General features: G+C 51.3%; 1 protein-coding gene across 2 annotated transcripts in view; it reads right to left on the bottom strand.

Annotated features, from left to right (window-relative positions):
- Positions 1 to 2,066: 2,066 nt before the first annotated feature.
- The window catches only part of TMEM266 (transmembrane protein 266), a 133,275-nt gene continuing 122,040 nt past the window's right edge, over positions 2,067 to 13,301 (bottom strand). For both annotated transcript variants that reach the window (XM_082386990.1, XM_082386989.1), the window contains 2 exons: positions 4,619 to 4,681; positions 2,067 to 3,223 (listed from right to left, as the gene is read on the bottom strand). In XM_082386990.1, the coding sequence (XP_082243116.1) occupies positions 2,631 to 3,223; positions 4,619 to 4,681 (656 nt within the window). In that variant the 3' untranslated portion in view covers positions 2,067 to 2,630. The remainder of the gene's footprint in view (positions 3,224 to 4,618; positions 4,682 to 13,301) is intronic.

A 13,301-nucleotide genomic window follows, 5' to 3' on the forward strand; every position in this document is an offset into this window, starting at 1 on the left:
TGCCCCCAGTCTTCATCTGCTTGTGCGGCAGTTCTAACACTGCTACTGCCTGTTCAAGCAGGAAGGCAACAGTGAGTGCTCAGGCAGAATTTCACCTCACCGCAATTTGTAAATACCCTAAGAAACCAGCTTTTAAAAGTGGAGGTCTTCTAGGTGGGGAAACTGAGGCAGAGAGCAGGGGCCATTTGCCTAGCATCTTACCCCATTGCTTTCCTCCCTGTCCTGTGGTTTTCTCTGCAGTAGAAGTCCACAGCAGAGGCGGTGCCAGCTAGGAGCTGGGGCTCACCTCTGGCACAGGACAGGCTCATTTACCTGTTTGGGTAGCCAGCACTAGCCCACGAGCTGGGGTGACGGGAAGTCAGCAAAGAAGGCATCACAGCTTAGCAAGCTGGGCCTGGCCAAGGAGGGTAGCAGTTTCTAGTCCAGCAGATGCAGACCGCTAATAACAGACCCTGCTGACTCCTGCCCTAGAGATTATAAATCAGGTAATGCCCTCCAGCCCATCATGTGACAAAACCTAAGAGTGACCACTTTACTTCCAAAAGCTCTAAAACTTGGGAGTCCTAGCACCTAGCACACTGCCAGGCAGATGTGGGCTCCAGTTTCAGTGCCTCTCTTATTAGTGTTTGACCTCTGAGAAGTTTCTTAAACCTCTCAGCCTTGGGTGCTACACCTGTAAAATGGGCCGTGTTACCACCTCACAGGGTCATCAGAAGGTTAAAGGAGCCCAAGTGTGTAGAGGCCTTAGTGCTCAGTAATGGAAGCTGTAACTATGCTGCTGGTGACTGGAATGCCTCAGATTATACCCCAAAACGGCTTGGTTGGACACTGCTCCCTTTAATATCTTTTTTTGACAAGTGCTGATCTCCCCACGAATCGTGAGGGTGTTCTTTGTCTGCATGTGGTAATGTCCCTCCCTTTTTTCCAATTCAGCCGTCTTTCCTGAGTGACTCTGTGCCCAAGCCTGTGGCCTTACGCAGGGCTCTAGGGTTTTAATGGGACTCGGGCCTGATCCCTGACCTTGAGGACCAAGGGGAGGCAAGCAGGGATGCAGATGCTGACCAAGCCAGGGGATCACTGACTGCACTGTCAGGGTGAGTCCAAGGGGCCACAGGAGCTGGGAGGACACCCTGACCTACTAGTGAGACACCTGAGCAGTGAGAACAACCTGCACACACAGGGAGGGGAGGAAGAGCAGGTTGGGAGGGGTGGCCAGGGGGCAGGCAAGCCAGCTCATTTAGGAGTCGTGACCCCACCAAGAAACTCCTCAGCTGAGGCACTGGGAGCCCTTGAAATGAAAAAAATTATCTTCCCTTTTTCTTCTGGACATATAAAATGAAACATAGTGGTCATAGAATCCCTTGGAGGCTTTTCAGCAAGGGAGACGGTGACCAGGCTCAGCAGCCCGGGTGGGGACACACTGATTGGAGGAGGGTGGAGCCAGAGCTGGGCCTGGGCCTTAGCAGGGCTGTGATGATGATGGGGTCTGGGGCAGGTGACTTGGAGGGCAGAATGGCCAGCATTCGTGACTGCTTGTGGGGGGATGAGAAGGGAGCCAACATTCATTCACGTTCATGGCTGGGTGGATGGTGGTGCCCTGGCTGGGAACCCGGGAGGAGGCGCAGGCTGCGGGCAAGATATCATGCTCAGCTTTGGACCTGCTAAGTTCAAGGTCCCTGAGGGATGGAGCCCTGCGTCAGTGAGCTGCGTCTGGGAGTCGTCAGCAAGGAACACAGTAGTCTGAGCTCCATTTTGGTGGGGAGATGAGGGAAGGGACGGTACTAGTTGACAGTCACACAGGCAGGAAGTGTGAGTGCTTCCCTCCCGAGGCCCAGGGCTCCTTCCACTCTATAAAGACCTCGGGGACACCAGAGAGGGGTTGGGGCTCCCTGGGTTGGTTTTCAAGGCCAACTCGAACCCAAACAAGCCACTCTGGGGTCCTCACTTGGACTAGCAACCAAAGGAACACCTCTGCCAACTGGAAGTCTCAGTGCAGGTGGTTTTTATTATTAAAGCCAAGTTTGGAAAATGGCTGCCCCCCCACCCCCCCGACCCTCCCACCCACCTTCAGATCCATCCCTTTATGTCCTGTGAAGGTGAAAACTAGATTTGTCTTGAAAAGACTCAGAAATGCTCATGCCTAAATGGGAGACTGAGGACAAATGAAATAGGCTCAGATGGTGGTCTGTGTGTGACTGTGTTGGCTCCACCCAGGATTCCTGGAAAAGACGGCTTGGGGGTGGGGCTGGATAGCCCCTGCTCACAGTGCTGTTCCCGAGGGTCCGGGGTGGGCATCGGGAACAAAGGCAACGGAAGAGGCTGAGCTGGCCCCCGCACTCTGCCCTGCTGAAGCTGGGCCACAGGCTGGTTTTTTGTAAAAGTGGTTTAAAAAAACCCCAGCCACGAGCACCACCCTCCCCTGAGCAGGGTGAGAGGAGGCGCCAGCTCTGGGCTTTGAGGTCTGAGGCGTGTGGCCTCCTGGCCTGGCGTCACCTCCCCGGAGGCAGGCAGCACCCTGAGGGAGGTCAGGAGGGCTCCTGGGCCCCTCGTGTGGCCCCGGTAGCCTCCAGGGCCCTGGGAGAGCGTGAGAGGGCTGTCTGCCCCGCTCCCTGCCAGCCTGCCCACAGGCTCTAGGCTTCAGGGACCCTGTGCAACTTCTGCTCTTTGGATTCCAAAGATCTGAACTTCTCCTCCAGCACAGGTGCAGCAGGCTGGAAATGGATGACAGGCTTGATCTGAAAGACAGTGAAGCCCTCCTGGTTCTTCTGGTTGAACAGACTTACCCTGTGCTCCAGCTCGGGGCTGGTTTGGGCCAAGCCCGCTGTGCTGGGCCGGGCAAGGGAGGCTGGGTCCAAGGCCCTCCGGGATGGGCAGGGCTCCTCTGACAGGGAGGACAACAGGTCCTGGACTGTGGCCTCTGCCATCTCCTGCTGAGGTGGTGGCGGCAGTGGCAGGGGGGAGGGGCTAGGCTCAGAGGACGGCTCCTCGCGGGCGGTGCTGCAGTCCGTGGAGGAGCCCAGCGTCTGGGTGCTGTCGCTCTGGGCCCGGGTGACGGAGCCGCGAGTGGAGCGGGAGGCGCTCTCAGAGGTGGCGCTGGCGCAGGTACCATCGCTGCCAAGCTTCAGGGGCACATCGACCGAAAAGAGGTCAGAGGAGATGGGCTGGTGGATGTCTATGGCCGCCGTGGTGACCACGCACACAGCTGGCTCTGGGGCACCGCTGTCTGCAAGGAAGGAGGGGATGCGGGTCACACTCCACCCTTGCCACACCTCTGCGTGCCCTGATGGGGGCGGGTCTAGGAATGGGGCTGGACGGTGGGCAGTGAGTGTGAATGGGCTTTGCTGGCAGAGGTCTTGGTAGGCGGTCCAGTTCTCCAGTATTCACTGACCGCCCCCTGGGAGGGAGGATTATGCCTCCCCATCTTGCTGAACTCAAGTGCGGACAAGTGCGGACAAGTGCGTGCCTTGGCCAATCATCTGTAAGAACTGACCAGTGGCATTTCCCAGAGAAGCTATGTAAACCAGACGTGCTTTGCTCTGGCAGTCAACACTGTTCTGGAACGGGTGACAGCTGTTCTGCCTGCTGGGTGCTAGAGTAAAGATGACAACCTGGGCACAGAGCCCCTGGCCAGTGTGCCATGGGCCTTCATTGATTTATTTAAACCACACAGATGCGGGGTTATAGCCACTGTGGCATAACCTAGCCCATCCTAACTCAGAAAGCATGGTGTGCCACGACAAGGAATTTGAATTTCATGGTCAGAGGGGGTCAAAGTTTTAAATGGGTCCAGTGTGATAGTGACATGACCAGAGCTGTGCCTTCAGAAGACTGATTAATCTCTATATGATGCATTGTAGGGGGAGGCTGGAGGACACCTCAAAATGTCTTTTCTCTAAGTGAGAAGTATCAAGGGGCTGAATCATAGTGGGTGTAGTGTGATCAAGGTTTCTCTCTAAAGTGGTGGGGAGAGTGTACTGGGAGATGGTGGTCTTTGAGATCAGCAGGTTAGATAAAGCTTCGGAAGAGGAGACAGAAGAGGGAGTCTAGCCTTACAACGGAGTTTACCGGGATTTAAGGGCTGTGAAACCCAAACTACAAGATTCAAGACTTTGGCTAAGGAGAAACAAGACGTTGAAGGACTGAGTACTATTTTTAAACTCAACCTTTCCTATAAGTGAAAACCACTAGGTCCCCTAAGACTTTCTGAAGTGCAAGAATGAAACATAAATCAAGCAAGGACATGCCCAATGCCTGTTGCTTCTCGAGCCCAATTACGCTGCTATCTCACCCCCATCATGCTCATCCTGAAAGGTTCTCAGGTTGGGAGGCGCTGAGGTCACTTAGGCGTCTAGATTACAGCCCCCTTCCATTCCAGGGTCCCCCATGCAGCTCTCTTTGGCGAGCCCAGAGCATTCCCACCCCAGCACCCACAGCTCCAGCGCTAGAGTTTGCTGGGAGCCTTGAACTCTGCCTGCAGTTATGGTTCACAGGTGCTGGGAGATGGACAGCCAGGTCGAGTTGTCCCTAACCTGCGTGTTAGGGGTTGCCAGGGTCACCTCTGGCGCAGGGCCACACAGAAGTTCTGGTACATGCAGAACAGCCACCGACACAGACTTACCACTGCTGGGCCCATTGTAGTACTGGCTGATGTAGCTGTTCATGTCATCTTTCACCGCAGCCTCTATGGAGGTGGGGACAGAGAAGGGTGAGTGTGATGGTGAGCCGGAGAGTCCAAGAGGCAGGGGCTGTGGCCAGATCGCGCTCCTCCCCCAGTACTGCGGCCCCTACCCCCGTTACCACGAGGGGAGGCAGGCGCTTGTCTCCCACAAGCCCCCTGACGCTTCGGTCCTCCGTGGGGGACCGCATGTCTCATCTGCCCCAGGGCTGGGCTGGGCTGGGTACCAGGGAGCAGCCAGCTTGCTGTGTGATATGAACAGGCCCTTTCCTTCTCTGTCCTCCGTTTCCCCCTCTCTGAGGTAAGGGGTGTGGAAATAGTTCCTCAGGGCTTTCCCTGCCTGGGTGTCCTGAGTCTCTGAATCCATCTGAGGTTCTCAGGGTCACCGGGAATGCTGTCCTCAGTGCAAAAGCCTCAAGGCCCCATTCGCAGCCACACACAGTCAGGTGCAGAGGCTGATCATCGGCGACAGCCCCCTCGGCCTTCCCCGCTGTACACGAATGGACGTGGGCGCTGGGTATGCCCACCCCCTACACTGCTCCCAGCACATGGTGGGTGCTCAGTAAATAGTTACTGAATGAATAGCAAATGAGAAGGTGTAAAGCTGTCCAGGTCAAGGGAGATGGCAAGGGAACAGGGTCTCAAAGAAATGTTGGTTCATTGTCCTGAAGGGGTGGGGAAGGAATGGAGAGAGGAGAGGTGAGAACTTCACAGGGAGGCCTGACCGAAGGAGGAAAAGCAGACGACAGGAGACCCCAAAAGGAGCTTAGCCTTGCCCCAAGCGCAGTGAGGAGCCCCAGGAAAGTGTGAACGTGGTCAGGTGTGAGTCACTCCCAAGCTTGCGGGGAGAGTGGCTGAGAAGGTGTCAGACTTTAAGACAGGAGAACAGAGAGCGCAGTGCCCGGGTGAGGAAGACAGGCCCTGAGGGAGGCTGGGTGGTGCCTGATGGGGCAGAAGGGAAGGACTGGGGTCCACACCCCAAGAAGCCATGGTCGGCAGGTGATTGGGCCTGATGCTTTCTGTGGCCCCCTTCCTGGGCACACCTGAGACGGCTGCAGAAGCCAGTCTGCCCTGACACTGGGAGACCAGGTGGCAGCACACACAGCAACCTGGCTCTTAAAAGCTTTTTTGGCCTCTTTTGATCATCAGATGCCTGTGGTCATTTCATTTTTTTTTAAATGAAAAAAAGTGTGTATTTCATTAATGCCTGAGCTGAGGGAGGGGCCCCAGGCCGGCTCCAGGCCCTGCTTCAGGATCAACCAGCAACGCTGCCTCAGAATCAGACAGCAACCCTCTCCTCCATGGTCCTTCATAATTTATGTTGTAAATGCTGTCTAGCCCTGCAGGCCACCCTGGGTAGTGGGAGGTGGGAGGTTCTGGTCACTTATCTTGGTTTTATCCTGAGGCCATGGCAGCAGGCACCTGTGATGGGGCTGTAGAGGGCCATGTGACATGGGCAGGACAATGAACTCAGCTGAAGTATCCACAGACCCATGAATCCCAAAGGGGCCACTCTCAGGAGGTTGCCTGGAGTGAATGAGAAAAACCCAGAGCCTGGGCTCTTGCGCTGGTGCTGCCACTGGCCCACCATGGGAACCTGGGCAGGTCACAGCCCCTCTCTGGGCCTCAGTTTCTTTATCTGTACCACAAGGGGGCCGGCGGGGCTCTTAGAGATTGCGACAGCTGGCTCCCGACCCCTCTGCCAGCCCTGAAGTTCCAAGAGGTGAGAGTCAGAGCAGAGTGGGAAGGGACCGGAGGCATCTGAGCTAGGTCCCGAACCCCCAGTGAGGGAATCACCTCAACCCCCGCCTGACGGGGGGCTCTCCCCACCACGGCCTGCGCACCTCAGGGAAGGGGACTCCTACCTCTTTGCTGAGCAGCTCTAATAATCAGGTTCATCTGTGCTCAACAGGGTCCGTGTGCCTGACCCTCTACCTCCAAGGAGCACAGTCAGGGCCTCCTAGGGACGTCCCCTCCTTGGTCAGGCAGCCAGTCTCCGTCTCATCAGGAAGAGCCTGCTATGTGAAGCCTTGCAGATCCTGCTCCGGCCCCCGCAGGTACCAAGGCTAAGCCCATTTCTACTCACAGTCTGTATGACAGACCTTCCAGCACTTAAAAAGCCCTCACATCCCTCCTGAGAAGTCTCTTCTCCTGAGAAACCCCTGTCCATTTTTCACCCCTCCCCAGTTTTCCAGCCTCTCCACTCTGAAGGTTTCACTGTGGGCTCTAGATGAGACCAAGATGGGGGGAGGAGGAGGGAGGAGGGAGCTAGCGTTTACTGTGCCCTTCAAAGCTCCGGACTGCAGGTTTGGCACTTCACACACCGATCTCCTTTAATCCTCACTGCTGTCCTGCAAGGCTGGGATTGTTTAACAGATGGGTCCTTCCCAAGATCCGGTGTGATCATTCCCCTAATGCAGCCTAACCTCCTCCAAGTGGGTTTAGCAACTGCCCTACTCTGCTGACTCATGAGCTCGTGGCCAACATCAATGCCCAGGTCTTCTCTGCAGGAGCTGGGGCCAGGCCAGCCAGGCCTTCGCCATGCTGTGGCTGTGTAACCCCCCCCCAGAGGATGTCATGTTTATCATCTCAGGCAAATGTCAGCTTGCTGGTTTCAGCCCAGAGCCTGCTGAAAGCATTCTGTATCTTGATTCAGTCTACTAAGGTAATCTCTCTCTCTCTCTCTCTCTCTCTCTCTCTCTCTCTCCTGTCTCAGTGTTGACTATCTGAGGATGCTCACATCTTCATCCAAGCCATTGATAAAAATAACCTAGGCCAGGTGACCTTCAGCCCAGATATCTCTCCTGAGATTTTGACTTGTCTGGCCAACTGGACAGCTTCACCTGGATGACCTCCAGCTACCTCTGACTCAACATGTCCAAAACTGAACTCAGTTTCTCCCTCCACCTCTATCTATCTTGGTGAATGGTTCCCTTGCCCACCCAGGCTGGGACCCTGGTCACTTCTCCATGCTTCTTCTCCATCCTTACCAACGATGCAACTGCTGCTGAATCTGACCAGTTGAGGGACCCCAGATGCCCTCTGCTATGGCCCATAGTCCAGCCTTAGGTCAGACCTCGTGCTTTCCCCTTGGACTCTTGTCATGCCTGCGGGATTAATGAATGGGATTGCTCACTCCATGGACACGCCTGACACAGAACCTAGGTCTCCAGGCAGCCACCGCAGGCCTGTCCAGTCTGTATTTGCTTCCTCTGCTCCAAACATGTACCCGCACAGGGGCCTCAGAGTGACCTTTAAGACAAGTCAGAGCAAGGCCTGCCCGGGCTTCCCTAGCAGGGCTGATGCTGCCCGCCCGCCCCCCCACCCCTGCTTCAGGCAGGCCCCCTTCTCCACAACTGACCACTTGGGCTGGAGTTCTGTCCCCATCCACACAGGGGCCCAAGAGCCTTAGAGGGCAGGGGCCACATTTTACTCAGAGTCTCCCCAGCACTTAGCATGGGGCTTGGCGTATACCAGCCGCCAAAAAATAGGATGACTGAACAGTGACTATGGCCGGGTCAGGGGCATGCAAGACCTCCCAGGACCATTCCCCTCACCCTCTTAGATGCTCCTTGCACCCTGCAGCACACAGCCTTGCTCTCAGTCCCTGGTACTTCCTGCCCAGAGACTAGTGACTACTGGGTGTCTGGGAGCCTGGGGGGAGGGAAGAGAGGCAGGCACAGATGCTTGTGGCCAGGAAGAGGCCTTCAGTCAGCCTCAACATGGGACTACCCACCTTCCATTTAAGAATAACCCCCTGCCCCACAGTTTGTTTTGATGTGGCACCAAGGAGCCCTAGGGCCATGTAGGAACTGCCTCACAGGAGGACTGGGTTGGCTGACCCTGGAGGGGTAGGAAAGAAGGGTTGGTACAAACACAGGCTCCAGGACAAAAGAGCCCAGGTGCCAACCTCAGCTCTGCAGACATTTGCTGTGTGGTCTTAGGCAAGTCCCTAGCCACTCTGAGCTTCAGCTTCCTCACCTGTAAAACGGGAATAAGAAATATCTACATGCTGGTGAGCTGTATGTTTCACTGAGATAATGAAGGTCAAGTCTAACCTGGGGCTGTCCCTCACCTCCCTGAAACCCCGGCCAATGGTGCTCCCTGCCAGCCCCAAAGTCTTGGGTCATTTCTGTGGCAGCTGCTCTCGGCTGCCCGGCACCTTTCTTCCTAGGGTGTGAACATTCTGCGAAGCCATCCTGACTAATCCTCTTAAAGCCGGTCGGGTGCTGTGGTGGCAATGCTCATTACGTGGGGTTTGCTCCTTGGGCAGGGCCCCAACCTACCCAGCAAGGCAGAGGTGGAGCAAAAGGGTGGTGAGTCAGCTGGGCCTCCCATAGGCAACAGGACTGGCCAGCCTGGGGGTGGGGGTCAGGACTGCACACCCACACGTCCTGTGTAGATCCAGGCCCCAAAGCCCAGAGGGAAGCCCTGATTCCTGGTCGGGACTCCCATTCCCAAACTCCAACTTGCTGCTCCACAGCTCAGCAGCCCTCACTGAGGGGGGACACTACTATTCACTGAACACCTGCTGTGTACCAGGCTGAGGGCAGTGTGTATGACTGAATGTTCAGTTCCTCTCAGTGAAGGTGTGCTTCCACTACTATTCTCATTTTGTAAAAATTAGGGTTGAGACACAAGACCAGCTGCATAACTTGAGGGGCCCCTTGTTTAAAAAGCATTAAGGGGCTTCCCTGGTGGTGCAGTGGTTGAGAGTCTGCCTGCTGGTGCAGGGGACACGGGTTCGAGCCCTGGTCTGGGAGGATCCCATGTGCTGCGGAGCAGCTAGGCCCATGAGCCACAGCTACTGAGCCTGTGCGTCTGGAGCTTGTGCTCCGCAACAGGAGGGTCTGCGATAGTGAGAGGCCCGCGCACCGCGATGAAGAGTGGCCCCTGCTTGCCGCAAATAGAGAAAGCCCTCACACAGAAGTGAAGACCCAACACAGCCATAAATAAATAAATAATAAAAATAAAGGAATTCCTTTAAAAAAAAAAAAAAAGCATTAAGGTTGGGACTTCCCGGTGGCGCAGTGGTTAAGAATCCGCCTGGCAATGCAGGGGACACGGGTTCAATCCCTGGCCCGGGAAGATCCCACATGCCACGGAGCAACTAAGCCCATGCGCCACAACTACTGAAGCCTGCATGCCTTGAGCCCATGCTCTGCAACAAGAGAAGCCACCGCAATGAGAAGCCCGCACACCGCAACCAAGAGTAGCCACCACTCGCCGCAACTAGAGAAAGCCTGTGCGCAGCAACAAAGACCCAATGCAGCCAAAAATAAATAAATAAAATAAATAAATTATTTTTAAAAAAAAAAGCATTAAGGCCCAGAAATAAACCTACCCATGTATGGTCAACTAATTTACAAACAAGGAGCTAAGAATACACAATGAGCAAAGGACAGTCTCTTCAATAAGTGGTCCTGGGGAAACTGGACCACTCTCTTACACCATAAACAAAAATTTACTCAAAATGGATTAAGACTTGAATGTAGGATAGCCTCATCCACCAGAGGGCAGACAGCAGAAGCAAGAAGAACTACAATCGTGCAGCCTGTGGAACGAAAACCACATTCACAGAAAGACACACAAAATGAAAAGGCAAAGGACTATGTACCAGATGAAGGAACAAGATAAAACCCCAGAAAAACAATGAAATGAAGTGGAAATAGGCAACCTTCCAGAAAAAGAATTCTGAATAATGACAGTGAAGATGATCCAGGACCTCAGAAAAAGAATGGAGGCAAAGATCAAGAACATGCAAGAAATGTTTAAAAAAGACCTAGAAGAATTCAAGAACAAACACCTAGAAGAATTCAAGAACAAACAAACAGAGATGAACAACACAATAACTGAAATGAAAAATACACTAGAAGGAATCAATAGCAGAAAAACTGAGGCAGAAAAATGGATAAGTGAACAGGAAGACAGAATGGTGGAATTCACTGCTGCAGAACAGAATAAAGAAAAAAGAATGAAAAGAAATGAAGACAGCCTAAGAGACCTCTGGGACAACATTAAATGCACCAACATTCGCATTATAGGGGTCCCAGAAGGAGAAGAGAGAGAAAAAGGATCTGAGAAAATATTTGAAGAGACTATAGTTGAAAACTTCCCTAACATGGGAAAGGAAATAGCCACCCAAGTCCAGAAAGCGCAGAGAGTCCCAGGCAGGATAAACCCAAGGAGAAACATGCCAAGACACACAGTAATCAAATTGACAAAAATTAAAGACAAAGAAAAATTATTAAAAGCAACAAGGGAAAAACGACACATAACATAAAAGGGAACTCCCATAAGGTTAACAGCTGATTTATCAGCACAAACTCTACAAGCCAGAAGGGAGTGGCATCACATATTTAAAGTGGTGAAAGGGAAGAACCTACAACCAAGATTACTCTACCTGGCAAGGATCTCATTCAGATTTGACAGAGAAATCAAAGGCTTTACAGACAAGCAAAAGCTAAGAGGATTCATCACCATCAAACCAGCTCTACAACAAATGCTAAAGGAGCTTCTCTAAGTGGGAAACACAAGAGAAGAAAAGGACCTACAAAAACAAACCCCAAACAATTAAGAAAATGGTAATAGGAATATACATATCGATAATTACCTTAAATGTGAATGGATTAAATGCTCCAACCAAAAGACACAGGCTCGATGAATGGATACAAAAACAAGACCCATATATATGCTGTCTACAAGAGACCCACTTCAGACCTAGGGACACATACAGACTGAAAGTGAGGGGATGGAAAAAGATACTCCATGCAAATGGAAATCAAAAGAAAGCTGGAGAGGCAATACTCATATCAGATAAAATAGACTTTAAAGAATGTTACAAGAGGGGCTTACCTGGTTGCACAGTGTTTAAGAATCTGCCTCCCAATGTAGAGGACACGGGTTCGAGCCCTGGTCCGGGAAGATCCCACATGCCAGGCAGCAACTAAGCCCGTGTGCCACAACTAGTGAGCCTGCGCTCTGGAGTCCGTGAGCCACAGCCACTGAGCCTGCGTGCCACAAGTACTAAAGCCCACACGCCTAGAACCTGTGCTCCGCAACAAGAGAAGACACTGCAATGAGAAGCCTGCGCACCACAACAAAGAGTAGCCCCCACTCGCCACAACTAGAGAAAGCCTGCATGCAGCCACAAAGACCAAATGCAGCCAAAAATAAATAAATTAATTAAAAAACAATGTTACAGGAGACATGGAAGGACACTACATAATGATCAAGGGATCACTCCAAGAAGAAGATAAAACAATTATAAACATATATGCACCCAACATAGGAGCACCTCAATACATAAGGCAAATGTTAACAGCCATGACAGAGAAAATCGACAGTAACACAATAATAGTGGGGGACTTTAACACATACCAATGGAGAGATCATCCAGACAGAAACTTAGTAAGGAAACACAAGCTTTAAATGACACAATAGACCAGATAGATTTAACTGATATTTATAGGATATTCCATCCGAAAATAGCAGAATACACTTTCTTCAGTGCACATGGAACATTTTCCAGAATAGATCACATCTTGGGTCACAAATCAAGCCTCAGTAAATTTAAGAAAATTGAAATCGTATGAAGCATCTTTTCTGACCACAACGCTATGAGATTAGAAATAAACTACAGGGAAAAAAATGTAAAAAAAGCAAACACATGGAAGCTAAACAATATGTAACTAAGTAACCAAGAGATCACTGAAGAAATCAATGAGGAAATCAAAAAATACCTAGAGACAAATGACAACGAAAACATGACGATCCAAAACCTATGGGATGCAGCAAAAGCTGTTCTAATAGCAGTACAATCCTACCTCAAGAAACAAGAAAAATCTCAAATAAACAATCTAACCTTACACCTAAAGGAACTAGAGAAAGAAGAACAAACAAAACCCAAAGTTAGTAGAAGGAAAGAAATCATAAAGATCAGAGCACAAATAAATGAAATAGAAACAAAGAAAACAATAGCAAAGATCAATAAAACTAAAAGCTGGTTCTTTGAGAAGATAAACAAAATTGATAAACCTTTAGCCAGACTCATCAAGAAAAAGAGGGAGAGGACTCAAATCAATAAAATTAGAAATGAAAAAGGAGAAGCTACAATGGACACCACAGAAATACAAAGCATCCTAAGAGACTACTACAAACAACTCTATGCCAATGAAATGGACAACCTGGAAGAAATGGACAAATTCTTAGAAAGGTATGACCTTCCAAGACTGAACCAGGAAGAAATAGAAAATATGAACAGACCAATCACAAGCACTGAAATTGAAACTGTGATTAAAAATCTTCCAACAAACAACAGCCCAGGACCAGATCGCTTCACAGGTGAATTCTATCAAACATTTAGAGAAGAGTTAACACCCATCCTTATCAAACTCTTCCAAAAACTTGCAGAGGAAGGAACACTCCCAAAACTCATTCTACAAAGCTACCATCACCCTGATACCAAAACCAGAGAAAGATACTCAAAAAAGGAAAATTACACACCAATATCACTAATGAATATAGATGCAAAAATCCTCAACAAAAAACTAGCAAACAGAATCCAACAACACATTAAAAGGATCATACACCATGATCAAGTGGGATTTATCCCAGGGATGCAAGG

The sequence above is a fragment of the Balaenoptera borealis genome (genome assembly GCF_965194805.1).
Source record: "Balaenoptera borealis genome assembly, chromosome: 3".
Lineage (NCBI taxonomy): Eukaryota > Metazoa > Chordata > Mammalia > Artiodactyla > Balaenopteridae > Balaenoptera > Balaenoptera borealis.